General features: G+C 37.9%; 2 protein-coding genes across 6 annotated transcripts in view; one reads left to right on the top strand and one right to left on the bottom strand.

Moving 5' to 3' along the window:
- SRP54 (signal recognition particle 54) overlaps positions 1-9,387 on the bottom strand; it is a 40,928-nt gene extending 31,541 nt beyond the window's left edge. Inside the window, exons 1-2 of one of the 3 annotated variants that reach the window (XM_047736506.1) lie at positions 9,135-9,387; positions 4,688-4,824 (exon numbers count right to left, since the gene is read on the bottom strand). The gene's annotated coding sequence lies outside the window, so the exon portion shown is untranslated. Of the gene's footprint in view, positions 1-1,994; positions 2,120-4,687; positions 4,825-9,134 lie in introns of those variants that run through there. The other 2 variants (XM_047736505.1, XM_047736507.1) reach the window with 2 other exon arrangements.
- A 33-nt stretch (positions 9,388-9,420) lies between these two features.
- Positions 9,421-17,886, top strand: part of LOC125104145 (uncharacterized) — a 34,721-nt gene continuing 26,255 nt past the window's right edge. Inside the window, exons 1-2 of one of the 3 annotated variants that reach the window (XM_047736514.1) lie at positions 9,421-9,649; positions 9,832-9,936. In XM_047736514.1, the coding sequence (XP_047592470.1) occupies positions 9,840-9,936 (97 nt within the window). In that variant the 5' untranslated portion in view covers positions 9,421-9,649; positions 9,832-9,839. Of the gene's footprint in view, positions 9,650-9,831; positions 9,937-14,022; positions 15,195-17,886 lie in introns of those variants that run through there. The other 2 variants (XM_047736515.1, XM_047736516.1) reach the window with 2 other exon arrangements.

The raw sequence follows: 17,886 nt of genomic DNA, 5'->3' as shown, positions 1-17,886 counted from the left end.
TAATTAAAATTAAACTATTATAATGTTTAGATACTATAACTTCAACTTCTATAGCCTCAATCTGCAGCCTCAATATACGTATGTCCAAAAGCTAAGGCTACTCATTGATTATGATGACCTGAGTTTGAATACCTAATTAGAATATTCTATACAAATCAGCAAATTCAACATTCAGATAAAATGCTTTGAGGCAATAATGATACAATCTCAAATCCAAACAACTATGTGAATATGGACATTTTGGACATACATGTGAATATGAATAAGAGAAGAAAAAAGGTGAAATCTCCACCCAGAAATATTGTCCAATTTACCACATTAAAGGACTCTGTAAACTATATTGATTCATGCTCTAAGCCAAAGGAAAAAAAAAAGTTTTAATTAATAAGACACTTCACTTTTCACACACATTACATTAGCTCATCTTATTCTTCAAACACCCAAAGAAAGGGGTATATTACTGACTTTCCTATTTTAAAGCTGTTCTTGATTCCCCAACTCTAAAACAAGACAACCTCAAAGGCCCTTCCAGCTCTAAAATGCCATGGTTTTAGAAAGTATACAGATGCACCTACCACATCTAAGTCCTTATACCATGCAAGGACTCATGGGTGGTAAGCAAGCAAAAAGGACAGGTAGTCCCTGGCCTCAAGGTGCTTATCTACTAACAGGCAAGACAAGACACAGGAATGTGCAACAAATAAATATAAAGAGAATTCCTTTTGCCTGACTGCCTTCAAACTGGGATATCGGTTTCCTCCTACCTTCAGATTCACATGAAACACCAGCTCTTCCTGGGTCTCAAGCCTGCCAGCCTTCGAAATGAATTACACCACTCACTCAGCTCTCCTGGGTCTCCAACTTGCCAAGCTGGAGGATCTTGGGACTTTTCAGCCTCCATGATCACATAGCCAATTCCTTATAATAAATTTCTTTATACACACACACACACACACACACACACACATACACACACATCCTATTGTTCTGCTTCTGTGGAGACCCTTGACTAATACCGGTAAAGTACTAGTTCAAAGCTGCAATAAAACTTTATGATCAACTGCCAATGACCATTTCTGTAAAAATTCAAAGAAAGAAAACACAGGCTCAGGTAGATAGAACAAGCTTTACAGAGAAGTTTGAATATGAATCTGATCCTGAAATGTAAGTAGAACGTGGATAAGAGAAGACGACAAAAAAGAATTGGAAGAAGATGATAAGGCATGGGCAGAAACGGAGATATAGAAAAAGCATGGGACATACTATACCTTACATATGCCTTATGCGTGGAATTAAGAGACACTAAGTATGTATTATTTGGAAGGCAGTAAATAAAATATTCTAGTCAGGACAGTGGCTAGCTAATTAAAAGGAAATACAGGTTGTGAAGAGCCTGAAACCAGGTTAAGAAGTATCAGACATCTGGTAGATGCAAAATCAGCAGAAAAGCTCAGTATTCAAAACAATGATGTTAGGGGGCGCCTGGGTAGCTCAGTAGGTTAAAGCCTCTGCCTTTGGCTCAGGTCATGATCTCAGGGTCCTGGGATCGAGCCCCACATCAGGCTCTCTGCTCAGCGGGGAGCCTGCTTCCCCCTCTCTCTCTGCCGTCCTCTCTGCCTCCTTGTGATCTCTCTCTCTGTCAAATAAATAAATAAAATCTTTAAAAAAAAATGATGTTAGTAACTCTTCCGAGTTAACTAATCTAGTCAACCAAGATAATCAAGACTAGATTTCTATAAAAAGAGTATACAGGAGATTAAAAATGAGAGAAATAGAAAGACTAAATTGCTGACTCATTCAAAATAGAGAAAGAGAAGAGGAGGGGAGTCAAAAGAAGGAGGAAAGGAAATGCACTCAAGGACCTATCATTGGCAAAGAGATGTTCCAGGCTGAGCTCTAAATTAGACACTACACTTCCACTCAGGTAAAACTAGGTAATTTAGAACCTAAAAAATTACTAACAACTTGATGGAATTGAAAAAAAATGTGCTTACCATAAATTGTTTATAGTTACATGGTTACTTCACCTGAAAGACCAACTCCTTCACAGACAAGATCCAGCACTTTTTATTTCTTATCCCATACTCGTTATACTAAATTATTATTGCTTAAGTAAACATTCTTGAGGTAAAAAATAAGAATCAGATGTTTCAGTTCATCTCCTTTGCCACCGTTACCCAGAGTGATATAATCCTCATTATGACACCACAATTTATTATTTTAGAGATCACATCATAAACACAGCATCCTCCATTTTAAAAAGCTATTATTAGTTAACTCTTAAAAATAAGCCTATCTTCCTACATTGACTGATCTTTTAAACTAAAAATACTTCTGTGAAGTTTTCTAATACATTTTTCCTCATGTAAGTACTTATTGGCAGCACATTTTTTGATATATCTGCCTGTTTATAAAAACGTACATTTCCATAAAGGAATAATGATATCTAGTAATATCTTTTATTTATAGGGTATCATCTGTGCAATTTCCAAGGATGTGTTCCTGAAAACTCTGGTATTAGGATTCTCCTCAAAACCTCAATGACTTCCTATTTCACGTAGAGGTAAAGTCCTCAAAATGCAAAATGGACTGTAAGGCACTCCCAAATTCACACACTCCATTTTAATCACACTGACCTCCTTACTGTTGATCCTGCACATTACTACCTCAGGTCCTTTGTACATGTTGGCATAATCTCCCCCTGGCTGACAAGGGGAAAGACAGCTCCCTGCCTCATCACCTTCAGATTGCTGTCTAGATGCAGTTTCTCTCAATAAGGCCTTCCCTATCACTTGTTTAAATGCACAGTCTCCCTTCCCTTTATTTTTTTCTATTGTCTCATTATCAAATAACATATGATTTACTTATTTTGTTTGTGGCCTGTAATATCCCCCAGTTGAAATGTAAGCTTCATGAGGGCAGGGACTTTTGCCTCTTTTGCTCCCTCCTATGAACTCACTGCTTTATGTCTCCTCAGAAGTATATACTGAGCCCTTATTAAAAATGAACTTTATGAATGAATGTATTTAAGACTATAGGAACAAAGCAAGATAGGGAACCAAAGTTATGAAAGGCCTTACAAATATCTTTTTTAAGACCAGTAACATAGAGCCACTCTGGAAAACAGTAAGGAGGTTCCTCAGAAAGTTGAAAATAGAGCTACCCTACGACCCAGCAATTGCACTACTGGGTATTTACCCCAAAGATACAGATGTAGTGATATGAAAGGGCACCTGCACCCCAATGTTTATAGCAGTAATGCCCACAAAAGCCAAACTATGGAAAGAGCTCAGATATCCACTGACAGATGAATGGGAAAAGATGGGGTATATATATTCAATGGAGTATTACACAGCCATTAAAAATTGGGATCTTGCCATCTGTAATGATATGGATGGAACTAAAGGGTATTCTGCTAAGTGAAATAAGTCAATCAGAGAAAGATAATTATCCTATGATCTCACCGATATGTGGAACTTAAGAAACAAGGCAGAGGATCATAAGAGAAGAGAAGAGAGGAAGAAATGAAACAAGATGAAACCAGAGATGGAGACAAACCCTAAGAGACTCTTAACTACAGGAAACAAACTGAGGGCTGCTGGGGGTGAGGTGAGGGGGATGGGGTGATTGGGTGATGGACACTGGGGAAGGTATGTGTTGTGGTGAGTGCTGTGAATTGTGTAAGACTGATCAATCACAGACCTGTACCCCTGAAACAAATAATACGATATATATTAAAAAAAAAAATGGAAGAGTTAGAAAAAAAAAAGATCACCAATATAAACCAATGAAATCAAAAGAAAGTCAATGACCTAGGTAATTGATATTGTACAATTACAAAAGAAAGCCAATGACCTAGGTAATTGATATTGTACAACTACAAATATCCATTTGCCATTACTTAGTATAACTTTTTAGAATTTCCCTAAAAAAAAAAAAGGAACTTCTAACAAGATTCTTAAAAATGAGCCTCACCTTGATCTAATATGCATACTAAAATATAGAACATCCTTTTTCATGTTACTAGTTAACCCTATTATCTCAAATTGGAGTAATTTACAATTCAAGCACACTCACTCAAAATTCTCTTTTTCAACTAAAAATGTTTATGGAAGTATATCAGTGTATACTAGAATTTCATAAAAGAGGAATCTCTACTTCGATGGGGCTGTTGGAAAAGTTTAAGGGCAAATTACTGTATAGTACTTTATACAGTTTAACATCTATTATTTCATTCCACCCTCACAACAATTTTATGATGTAAGTAGGTTAGAGATTAGAGAATGGTGTTCCCTACAAAAAAAAAAAAAAAAAAAAAAGCAAAATGACTTCCCACAGTCCCCTGGCTACACAATCCTAGGTCCTAGAGTATGAATGATGCTTTCAAAAACAGGGTTGAATATCCCTGCTGGCAAACTCCAGGACAAATTTTGTTGCTATATTACAATGACAGGAAATCATATTTTGAAAGCAAAAATGCACACTCCTCTTCCTGGAAGAATCATTGCAATGTCCAGAAAGAACTGACAATCAAGACCACTGCAATCAGGATGTATAAGGACCAAGCTTTGTCCGAGTCACATGTTCTAACAGGAATCTAAGAGGAGTTGGATAGTGAGGTGATGGAAATAGGCCCAAGTCTAGGGTGCCCTGATAAGGCAAACACAAGGCCAAGTATCATACTTACCTGCTGCAGTGTGAAGTACTGGAAAGAGCATGGGCTTTGGAGTCTGACAGACTTGGATTCAAATCCCAGCTCTGCTACATACTGGCTGTGTTACTTTGAGTAAGTTACTTAATCTCTCTGAGCCTCACTTTCCTCACCTGCAAAATGGAGATAATACCATTATCAAGGTAGTGACCCTGAAGGGATGTTGTGAGGGTTAAATGACACAATAAGTATAAAACTGTCGTCAAGCACCTAGTATATTAACTTCCTGGCTTTCTTGAATGCTACCAACTGGATCTCCCTATCGTACTACCTGAAGTGTAAGTAAACTGGAACTTTTCTTAAACTTTACTAAAGCTCCTGTCCCATTACCTAGAAACCACCCCAGGAATCTTTAGTGCCAATTACACGTACCTATAATTCTATTACTCAACAGGATCTACAGTGTTCAAACAGCCACTTTCCTCTACATAAACAATTATAAATATTCCTGCCAGAAACTTGCCTGGAGATCATATAAACAGATCCCAATGACTAGAGATTCCAAATCCTATCACAATGAAAACCCCTATAAAAAAGTTCTTCTAAGCCCCAGTCAGTGACTAACTTATTGGATCAATATTAGACTAAAAAACTAAATAAATATATTATCAGTAGTAAATACCTTTAGAAAATTCAATTCTACACTATGTACCTTTCCAAAAGCTAGGCAAAAGTCCAAACCAATATTTGCTTTCCTTACTATAATACTAAGTCCATATATATTATATGTGTATATATATAAATATATATGTATATTTAAATTCTGTGTAGTATATGTATCATATTCCAGGATAAAACAGAAGTAAATTTATCTAACCAGGTGGCCTATATGCATCTTATTTGCTAAAATTATTCTATTTGAATGATAATATAATGTTAATTATGACTTTTAAATGTATGAGTATTTTTTCATTCTGAATCTTAATCCTCCAAGGAAATAATTCATAATAATTTATGTTTGTGATTACAGGAAGATATGTAATCAGTGTAAAAATTCAAACATTACAGAAATACTGAAGATAGAAATTATAATACCCCTAAACTTATACTCTCTTGTCCCCTGATAACCAATTTGGTTTATGTTCCTATAGACTTCGTTTTCTATGCATATAATTTAGGCAAGTTTTCATAAGAATTAAGGTTTGGGGAGTGAAAAAGGAAGCAGCAACAAGGGAAATTCTTTTGTAAACAAGCTTGCTAATGCTAAAAACATGCTTAAATGCAAAGACAGAATACAAAACTGCATATACTGTATAATCCATTTTTGTCTATAAACAAATATAAAAAAAATAACATTAGCCTCCCGGGAAATACAGATCAAAGGCACAACCAGATACTACTTCACACACACATGAATGGCTATAGTCAAAAAGATATAACAAGTGTTAAGGCTGTGGAGAAATCAGAACCCTCATATACCGCTGGTGGGAATGTAAAATGGTACATAGCCCTTTGGAAAGTTTGGCAAGTCCTCAAAATGTTAAACACAGAGTTACTGTATATCCCCCAGCAATTCCAGTCTGTTTTTTAAAATCAAAGGGAAAATTATTTTTCAAAGTGCTCCTTGTGAGAAATACAGTGATTTACACTGAGGATTGAGATGGAATTGCCACTTGAATTCATTTAGTTATTCATTCATTCATTCATTCATTCATTCAATATATACTATGTGTTCCAGGAATTGTCCCAGCCTGAGAAAAGTTCTAACTCCAAATCAACAAATTACATCAATTTAACACAGACAAGACTTCTCTCTTGAATTCAAAAGATTAATTATACATCATACCACCCACTGACTTAACAGCTTTACTTCTGCACCGAAGGTTATATTTAACTATGCAAGAAGTACCAGAAAATTCTCTCTTCATTTAAATAACCTGTTTCTAAATTTTAAAACTCCTTTTAATAATTTTTTTAAAAAAGAATGCAACATTTCATAGTTTGATAGCAGAAAATTCAATTTTTACCAAAAATTCAATTAGCAACAAGAGGTAATAACCCAAAAACAATGAGAATCACTTAAGATACTTTATTGGCTATCAGGTCGATCATAACAATAATCTTTATGTAAACTGTTACCAAGATTAAAACAAAGTCAAAAGAATTCCTTGGCAATAGTCTGTCCTGAAATTGGAAAGATCACAGGCTGAAAGCATGGAAGAGAAGGAATAAGAGGTATATGCTATTTTTGTTATTTCAGGTACATGTACGTAACACCTATCTGCTGAAAATTAAATACTCAATCATAATCTCCAAGGATAGTACCATCAAAAGGTTTTGGGGGAAGTGGCTGGCCTCATTTCAATTCTTAATTAGGAGGGCAAAACAAGGCATCTATATTTTGAAAAATTTCATTGGTTACACTGAAGTGCAGCCAGGCTTAAAAATCACTGCATGAAATAATACTCCTCAAAGGAAACAAGGGAAAGAAAAATCTGTTTCATAATTTAAAAATTAGAGTCAACATAGCAAGTACACTGGAGGGAGAAAAACTTGAGAACAAGGAGACTAAAGACACACTAACCAAAAGCCTGGTGGAGGCATGTGGGCTTGAACCAGGGAAGCAGAAAGCAGAATGGATCAAGTCAAGTCCAAGCAGAGGCTACAGGAATTACTGACCAAATAGTTGTGGGAAGTGAAGGAGAAACAAAAGGCAAAAGTGACTCCAAGGTCTCAAACAGTAACCAGATGGCAAGGGATACCATCAACCAATGAAGGGAAGACAAAAAAGAAGCTGGTTTGAAACCTAAAGAGTAACCAGACAAAAAGTTCAAGAGGTTTTAAGGTTTTGTAATGTCGTATTTGTCATGTTCGACTAAATTGGGATTTTGAATACATCTCCTATAATACTTTGTAATGTCCTACTAAAGTTGGATACTGACTACATAGGGGTTCGTTTTATTATTGTTTTTCAAATTGAACATACAAATATCACAAAATTCAGGTACAAACAAGGAGTTAAAGCCCTTATGTATCATATATATAATAATGAAAAAAGTGGGGGGAAAAAGCAAAGTTGAGGTAGTAAGTTTGGTTTGGGACCTACGGAATTTGCAGAAACTAAAGAACTATATCACTCATGAGACTGAAGTTACAGGGAACAAAAGAGAAATTAGAGAAGTTTGGAAATGGTTAGCATACAAAGATAATGCCATGGAAGCAAAGGATGTAGATGGGAAGTCTCAAGGACAGCCTCTGAAAGACCCTGGGATGGCGAAGAACCAACAAAAAGGAGTCAACCAAAAAGAATAATTAAAAGGGACGGAAGCCCTTACTAACCCCTTTCCCTCTCCAAAGGCATACAGAAGAAAATCAATTAAAAAAAAAAGAAGAAGAAGAAGAAGAAGAAGAAGAAGAAGAAGAAGCAGCTACCATTTATCTTCCTAAATTCATGTGGTAAATCCAGAATTTCCAGTTAGGTGGAGTTAGAGGAATAGTCTGTTTGAAAGAGGGCCTGAAGATGTGTTTATCAAATTAGAAAATATTAACTGACCACATGAAAACACCAAGAGAACGAGTTTTGAAAGAAATAATTCCTCTCCCTTCCGTCATTAACACTGCTATATACCAGGCATTGCATGAAACTGATCATCTAATCTTTTATCCCCATAATGAACTTATTAGATGGATGAGGAAACTGAAGCTGGAATAGAATAGAACTGGAATAGAAACTTGTTCAGGGTCACAAATCTTCCAAGGAGTACTCTCATCTGGGTTCCCAGAGCTCTCATAGCTCTTTATACCTTCCTAGAGTTTCTCATTACTCATCTTATTTAATGTGTATATATGTGCCTCTCTCACTGTACTGTTAGCTTCTCAATGACAGGGTTTGTATCATTCATTTCTGTATTCTTATAGATAGGAATAAGTAAATAGTGTGTTGAATTAAGCATATGAAAGAACTAGGTGAGAACAGCATCAAGAAAGCCAACTGGGGAAAGAGTTTCAAGAAATGGTCAACAGTGGCAAATGCAGAAAGAGCCATCAGTGTATCTGAAGTCATCATTGGCACTGAACTGATGTCCCTTATTCATTTATGAAACGCCTACTATATGCAGGACAACGTGTTAAGCACAACGGACACGGAAAAATAAAATCTGGTACACGCCAAAAGGTTTTCGGAGAAGTAGCCACATCTAAATTCTTGATCGGGAGAGCAAAGCAGCGTCAGGCCTGTAACTGCCTACACCTAATCTGGCTCAGGTAAATCTGAAAACTACTTAAAAGGGTCACAGTGCATCTTTTAAGAAAACTTCTGATGGGGCATACGAGATGAAAAAGGGCCAGTGCACCTCAGTCTCGGTGATGAGAGCCGGTGGCCAGGGAAGCCGACTCCCTCCAGGGTCTCTGGCCCCCAAGGAGAGCTGACGCTGCCCCTAGCTGCCAGTCCGTGGTCGGGGGCGGGAAAAAGCAAGACACTTACCGCAAAAAGCACCGCTACCGCTGTGGCCCAAAGGGGCCGGGAATTCTTTCACGAGGCCCCCGCGCCGTGGGAGGAAACCAAGGAAAGCAAGGATCAGACAGACAGGTGCGACCCCACAGCCCGACTTCCCAAACTATACAAACTGGGGCTCCGGCGCCCAGCACCGCGACGCCAACTCCCACCAGCTGGAAGACCGACGATTGCCACCGAACCTTCCGCCCAATGAGGAAACGTCACCACTCGCCGAAGTCCAGCCTTTCATGAAAAGGATACACTTCCGCTTCCGGGGCACCTGCCGCATTCTCTCCGTACTTCTACTGAAAAGGTTTATTGAGATGTTTCTTTGCTTTGATTGGCTTTTTGACACTCCGTTTTCTATCGCTTAATCTCTGCGACAGCAAAGTGGCAAGATAGAACGCCCTCTGGGGATGCGATCCCAGGAAAGAATTTCGACCTCGATAAGTCGCTTTAAGAAAAAGTGACTAGGCTGTGCACGGCCAGTTAAGAGGGGAGCGGTGAGACTTGGAGGGGCGATTAGAGAGCAGGGAGTCCTCCCCGGGAGCACGTGAGAACTCCAAAAAGGGGCGGGGCTTGGGGATTTCGCAGCTCAGGCGGGTTCCGCTGGGTCGGATCTGGCGTGGAAACCCGTTTCTGCCTGCGCGTGCGCAATGCGAACCTTTCCCTCGGCTGCTTTCAGCTTTCAGCATGGAATTCCGCTCGGCAAGGCGAGCAGTCCTACAGCTGCTGCGTACGGTGACTCCCGCAGACCTCCCAGCGCTGCTCGATTGGATGCGAACTACCCGTAAGCGACCAGAGCTAGATGCAAGGGGTTGGGGCAGGGATGTGCTATGAGCGCTGACCTTGCGGACTTCAGACTGGGTGAGGCCGAAAGCCTCCTAGGGGTCGCTGTGCTGGTCCCCGCTCGAGTACAGGGCTGATTGATGGGGGCACTTCGCAAAACTTAGCAGCTTCAGAGTCCAGTTTGGGATTGGGTGCAGGAACACCTGGCTTTCGGTTGTTTTTGACTGCGCTGCAGACTTCAGACAAGCCCCTAGAGGCTCTTTGTAGCTAAGCCTTTTCAGAGGGGAAAGGAGGGGAGGGGGATTTTGCCCCTCCTCCCTCCCCCCATTACTCCCACAAACTTGGGACTACCTGTGAAGAAACTACCTGAAAAAAGCACTTTGCAAAAGAAGTTTCGGGCTGTGGAGCAGAAAGCTTTTACCCCTGCAAGCGAAATTACCTATTGGCTAGTGCACTTATTTTCTCAATTGTAAAACGGACCGTCAATTTGATAGCAGTTTTTTGGGGGTGAGGGAAAGGATAGAAGGGGGTGGGGATAGGGAGAAGACTCTGATTTTAAACTGTTAGTAGAATTAACAGTAATAAAAGGCGCAAGTTAGAATCGAGGAAATGAGGCGATTAGGTAGACTTATTGAAGAATGATTAGATCTGTTTTGGCAATGTGAGGCCTGGTGAAGCACACGAAAATAGGATATTCCTTGTTTGGGAGCTGTGCCAACCTAGGCTATGCCTCTGTACCTCTCAGCGTTGAATCCTATGTTTATTTACATCCAGACCCATGACTTGAAATATTCCTCTGTGCTAATGACTTCCAAACTTGACTGCTTCCTAGAACGCTCTTTCTTTGTGATTTTTAGAGTCAATCAGTAGGTTGGGGTATTATTATTATTGCACATTTGGAGAAATTGTTTTAGATAAGATGCCAAACTGAAATTAACTTGGACAACTGGTAGTGAAGTTTAGCCTGGAAAAGTAGAGAAAACCAGACAGGTAACTTCATACGTACACACATAGCAAGATTCAAGATAGGAATTGCTGAGTCTCCTGTCTTTTTTTTTTTTTTTTAAGATTTTATTTATTTATTTGACAGAGAGAGATCACAAGTAGGCAGAGAGAGAGAGGGGAAGCATGCTCCCTGCTGAGCACAGAGCCCAATGTCGGGCTTGATCTGAAGACCCTGAGACCATGCATGACCTGAGCCCAGATCCCAGGACCCTGAAAGCATGACCTGAGCCCAAGGCAGAGGCTTAACACACTGAGCCACCCAGGCGCCCCTCTCCTGTCTTTTCATTAAACCTTCTATTGCCGTCTTATCGATCATATCCCAATTAATTATACAATGTGCTAATTTCCAGGGTTTTTTCTGCATTCCTCAGAACAAAAACTTAACTCCAGAAACCCCGAAGTGCCTACAAAAATGCCACCTACTGCCTGGTTCTGGCAATTGCACAATTAACTAAAATATCCTTGTCCTCAAGATTTCAGTTTTATGGAACCATTTGTAATCTAAATCTCCAGTTTTAGAGGCATCGTTTGAGAACTTCATTTTTCAAAATCAGGAAAACTTGCAAGGATGTTTTGGGTGATAATTCTAGAAAAAAGAAGACCCAGTATCACTGGCTAAACAGTACCTTTTTACTCATAAAAAGCACTTTCTGTGCCTTTCTCCAGCACACCCCCCTGTAGTCAGAGAAGCTCATGCATTTTGTTAAATGATTTAGAAAACAACCTGAGTTTCTGAGAATATTTATTAACGTGAATATTTTAAGAAATGAGGGTATCACTTAAAACGGAGTGTTTTAACATATATCTTAAAAGACAACTTACTAGTATACTGTTTCAAGTGGTAAAAAATGTATAACATAACATTTACCATTTTAAGCTATTTTTTTAATTTAAATTTTGTTATTTTTTTTAAACATAAAATATATTTTTATCCCCAGGGGTACAGGTCTGTGAATCGCTAGGTTTACACATTTCACATCATAAGCTATTTTTAAGTACACATTTCAGTGGCATTAATACTTTTACATTGTTCAGATCACCACCATCTATCTCTAGAACTTTCTCATCTTCTCAGGCTGAAACTAAGTATACCGTTTTACGAAGTGGCTCTAAATAGGGCACAAAAGATTCTTACTATTTTCCTAATCAGTGTCCTTTTCTAGGAAAAGAAATTATCTTCTATCTCTAGCATTAAGTCACTTGCATAATATCTCACTTTTCTGACATATTCTTAGACCTTCAGCAATTATAATTCTCCTTAAATTTTTCTACCATTTAGTGGAATAGCAAGAGACAATAATAGACACTGAGTATGACTTTGGTTTTGAGTTTCATAGTTTATTGAAATTAAAAAACATTACAGGTAAAATCACAATAATTTTAGATACACAAAAGAAAGAATAATATTCTTGATCTCTGAAGGAGTAGTGGGATTATCTCACCAAGACCTGGCGTCTTTTAGGATCAGGCTGGTAGAACCAGAAGCTTGGACCAGGGCAGAGCCAAGTACATGTCAATGCCTGATAAACTGAAGATTTAGAAGAAATAAAGATAGGAGCCTACATTTTACCTTGGGTACAGCATAGGCCAAAGATCTAGGAAACAACACTAATATAGGAAGGATGAATCAAGTCTGAGGGGCAAAGCACACAAAGATACCCACCCACACCCCACCAAAAAAGAGTAAAATACAGCAGGATCTCAGCTGATTGATTCTTATCTTGTGGCACAGCATCTGTTTTCTTCTATTTCCTGTATGTATGTAAAGTGGGCTCTTGATCTAGATTTCAAAGTATAGGAGAGTGACTGCAATCCATTAAGTGAAGGGAGCTGAGAGCCAGAATTGCAAGTGGGATCCCCAATAAGCATATAAAATAATACACCGGGGGATGTCTGGGTGGCTCAGTTGGTTAAGCCGCTGACTTTTGATCTCAGCTCGAGGTCTTGATCTCAGGGTCATGGGTTCATGCTCTGCTTTCAGCTCTACCCTGGGCGTGGAGCCTACTCAAAAATTATTTAAAAAGGGCGCCTGGGGGGCGCCTGGGTGACTCAGTGGGTTAAAGCCTCTGCCTTCGGCTCAGGTCATGATCCCAGGGTCCTGGGATCGAGCCCCGCATCGGGCTCTCTGCTCAGCAGGGAGCCCGTTTCTTCCTCTCTCTCTCTCTGCCTGCCTCTCTGCCTGCTTGTGATCTCTGTCAAATAAATAAATAAAATCTTTAAAAAAAAAAAAAAAAGTGGGGGGGCGCCTGGGTGGCTCAGTGGGTTAAGCTGCTGCCTTTGGCTTAGGTCATGGTCTCGGGTCCCGGGATCAAGTCCCGCATCGGGCTCTCTGCTCAGCGGGGAGCCTGCTTCCCCCTCTCTCTCTGCCTGCCTCTCTGCCTACTTGTGATCTCTCTTTCTGTCAAATAAATAAATAAAATCTTTTAAAAAAATTATTTAAAAAATACATTGGAACAGCTGTTAACAGTGCTTTTCTGAAGCCTCTGAATTTTTCTTGGATATGCAAATACAAATGAGAAAGTCAAGCCCACAGTCCATACGAATGCCTATTAAGAATCAAGTTGCAAAGGATAGAAAATTAGGGTTTGCTTTAAGAAGATTAATAAAATCATCAAAAATTAAAATTAATGCTTAAAGAAGATAATTGTAGTTGACCAGAAGCTTTTAGAAGCTTTACTGTATCCTGTATTTTAAGTATATCTTCACTGACCAGAATTGGACATGTTTGTGAGCACAGCTACAGAGCTGTTAGAAGTTCTTTGAAATTCCTGCAAATCTAAAAATCCAACCCCAGTTTCTAATTACGTTTGTCAGACAGCATACTGCCCCAGTTCCATATTGCATTACCACTGAGGAAGTATCAATATAACAAAGATATTCCAGGCTTTATTGAAACCATATGAATCTATGAAAGTTATCAATTACATGTGGTAACAGAAATAGATTGTTTCTTCAAAAACTAAAAAGGTATACTGAGCAAATTGGTACCTATTTTTTTTAATTGGTATCTCTTAAAATTTTTTCTATTAAACAAATAAAAAGAATTATACTTTTCTTTAAAGTACTTTTATATCTTAATATATTGTTGTATATTAAGAATGGACACGATATATGAAAAAAAAATACGTCACAAACAAGTGAGTTTATCCCGAGAATGTATTGTGCAACATTATAAAATCAATGTAACTCACCATATTAAGTAAAAAGAAAAACTATGTTGTTATCTCAATAGACCAGGAAAGCATTTGACAACATCCAACATCTCTTCCTGATAATAACTCTCATCAGACTAGAAGGGAACATTCTCAACCTGATAAAGGGCATGTGTGAAAAATCTGCAGCTAATCTCATACCTAACAGTGAAAGACTTGAGTTCTTTCCCCTAAGATCAGAAACAAGAATGTGTACTCCTCACTACTATCATCATAATACAGCTTCTGGCTAGTATGATATGGCAAGAAAAAGAGGAGGTGGGAGGCATTTCAATTAGGAACTGGTGAATGGATAAACAAATTGTGGCATATTTTTATAAGGATACTACTTGGCAAATAAATAGGAAGACATTTGTACAATAGCATGTATAAATTATACTAAGTGAAGGAAACCACACTAAAAAAGACTGTATACTATATAATTTCATTTATTTAAAATTTGAAAGTGCAGACTAACCCGTAGTGACAAAAAAATAGGTCTCTGGCGGCTGAATGAGTGGAGGGGTTAGAAGAGAAGGATTATAAATGGTCAAGAAGAAACATTTGGGGGTCTCAGATATGTCCACCATCTTGATTGTTAAGTGATAGTTTCATGTCTGTATACATACAATGTATATATACATCAAATTTGTATAATTATATACTTTAAATATGTACAGTTTATCATGTATGAATTCTGTTTCTATAAAGCTGTTTTTGTTTTTGTTTTTTTTAATGGCTGAAAGTTCTTTAACCCTCATTCCATGAGAGGTCTGATCTGTATTCTCTACCTTTGAGTCTGGATGGGCTTTGTGACAGCTCTGACCAATAGAATATGACAGAAGTGACACCATGTCAGTTTCAGATCCAGGACTTAAGAAACTGGCAACTTCTACTTTCTGTCTCTTGACATTCTTGGTCTGAGAGAAGCTAACCATCATGTATGCAGTCTGACTACCTTGAGATCATCAAATTGTCAGGAATTCCCAGCTTTCCTATGGAGAGCAAGATGCCCAACCAGGGTATAACTGTTCTTACCATCCAAGTCCAGGCACTAGAACATGTGAGTAAAGTAGCTATCTGAAATGCCTAGTCTAGTCAAGTCTTTCTTACAAATAACATTGCTTGAACATGTGTAGATTTTTCTGTTAATGTAAGTTTTCATCTCTGTGATAATATTCAAGAGTGCAATTGCTGGGTGATATGGTAAGTGCATTTTTAGTTTTATGGAAACTGCCAAACTGTTTTCCAGAGTGGCTGTAGCATTTTGCATTTATACAAACAGTATATGAGTAATCCAGTTTCTCTGCATCCTCACTTGCATTTGGTCTTACCAGTATTTTTTCATTTTAGCCATTCTGTTAATTTGTGTAGTGATATATCATTGGGTTTTAATTTCCATTTCCCTAATGATGCTGAACAATTATTGTTCATGTGTTTATTTGCCATTTGAATATCCTCTTTGATGAAATATCTGTTCATATCTCTTGCCCATTTGTTTTTTAGATTTCTTGTTTTATTTATTTGACAGACAGCGATCACAAGTAGGCAGAGAGGCAGGCGGAGAGAGAGAAGAGGATGCAGGCTCCTTGCTGAGCAGAGAGCCCTTTGCGGGGCTCCATCCCAGGACCCTGGGATCATGACCTGAGCTGAAGGCAGAGACTTTAACCTGCTGAGCCACCCAGGCTACCCTCTTGCCCATTTTTAATTGTATTTTTGGTATACTGTCACTTTGAGAGTTCTTTATGTATTTTAGATATAAGCCCTTTGTCATATGTGTGGTTTGCAGATATTTTCTCCCAGTCTGTAATTTGTTCATCCCCTTAACAAAGTTTTTAAAAGCAAAAATTTTTTAATATTGATGAGGTCCAACGTATCCACTTTTCCTTTTTTGGCATCAACTTTAAAAACTCTGTTTAGCTCTAGATCCCAAAGATTTTCTCCATTTTTTTTTAAAGATTATTTATTTATTTATTTATTTGACAGAGCGATCACAAGTAGACAGAGAGGCAGTCAGAGAGAGAGAGGGAAGCAGGCTCCCTGCTGAGCAGAGAGCCTGATGCGGATGCGGGGCTCGATCCCAGGACTCTGAGATCATGACCTGACCTGAAGGCAGCGGCTTAACCCACTGAGCCACCCAGGCACCCCTCCATTTTTTTCTCCTCAAAAATTATACAACACTATATTAGTGTCAAGTTCTATGTTATTTATCATTGTCTTTTTCCTAAAAGAACTGTGCTTTTTTGTCTTTTGCATATAATTCTTTGGTCCAAGTTAATTTTTGTGTAAGGTGTGGAGTTTAGGTTGAAGTTCATTTTTTCCCCTATAGATGTCCATTTCCTCTAGCACCATTTGTTGAAGAGGCTATCATAATCAGTTGGGCATTTTTGTGTGGATCCATTTCTGAGCCCTCTATTCTGTTGATTTATGTCTCTCTCCCTGAGCAATACCACGCTGTCTTGATTACTGTAACTATTGTTTAAAAGTACCTTCTTTAACTTCCAAGTGTTTGGAGATTCGCCTGTTACCGACTTCCAGTTTAATTCCATTTATGGTTAGAAAAGATACTCTGCATGACTTCAGTTCATTTAAATTTTTCTGTATTTGTTTTATGACCCAGGATATGGTTTATCTTGGTGAAAGTTCGATAGGTACTTGGAAAAAAGCTGTGTATTCTACTCTGTTCAATGCAGTGTTTTATAAATATCTGTTAGATCTTGTTAGTCGATTATATTTTTCGGTTCTGTTCCTTTCTGATTTTCTGCCTTTTAGCCTTTCAGTTGCTGAGAGTGGGGGAGTGAAGTGGGGCATTGAAGTTTAATTGTGGATTTGCCTCTTTCTCCCTTCAGAACAGTTTTTGTTTTATTTATTTGAAGCTCTTGCTTAGTATATTCACATTCAGGATAACTATGTCTTTTTGGTGGATTGATCCTTTAATAATTATGTAGTGTTCCTCTTTGTACCTAATAATTTTCTTTGTTTTAAAGTCTAGTTATCTCATATTAATATAGCCATTCCCATTTTTTAACTAATGTGGGCACAATATATTTTTCCTATCCGTTTATAAAAATTCATTCTTCCTATAATGTTATGTTTGAAGTGAGTTTCTATTGACAATATATAGTTGGGTTGTGTTTTTAAATCTACTTTGCCAATCTCTGTCTTTTAATTGATGTATTTAGAGCATATACATTTAAAGTAATTATTGCTATATTAGTTCTTAAGTGTGGCTTCTGTTTGTTTTCTGCTTGTTCTTTCTTTTTCTTAACCTATTTATCTCTGCTTGCCTTTCTATAAGTTACTAGGACAGTTTTAGAATTCTGTATTTGTTTTTCTGAGTATATCTCTTTGTATAGTTTTCTTTGTGATCACTCTTTTTTGTAGTTAAATATATATGTAACCCATCACCATCTACTGGTACAAGTGTTTTATCACTTGAGTGGGGTATTGAAATCTTACTTCCATTTAGTTCCCTTTACCATCCCCCACTTTTTAAGTACAATTGTTTTATATTAGATAGTTATATCAGATGATTTCATAAATTTTGATTAAACCATCAAATATGTTTTAAGAAATTAATGACAAGAAAGATAGTCTCTTGTACTTACTCTATTTTTACCCATCCTGTTTTTTTCCTTTCTGAAGTTCCAAACCTTCTTCTGCTATTTCTTTTCTGTTGTAAAACTTCTATAGCCATTCTTTAAGGGTAGATCTACTGGCAACAAATTCAGTTTTTCCTCATCTGAGGATGTCTT

This window comes from Lutra lutra, chromosome 7 (assembly GCF_902655055.1).
Source record: "Lutra lutra chromosome 7, mLutLut1.2, whole genome shotgun sequence".
Lineage (NCBI taxonomy): Eukaryota > Metazoa > Chordata > Mammalia > Carnivora > Mustelidae > Lutra > Lutra lutra.
This window is presented reverse-complemented; position numbering and strand designations above follow the sequence as displayed.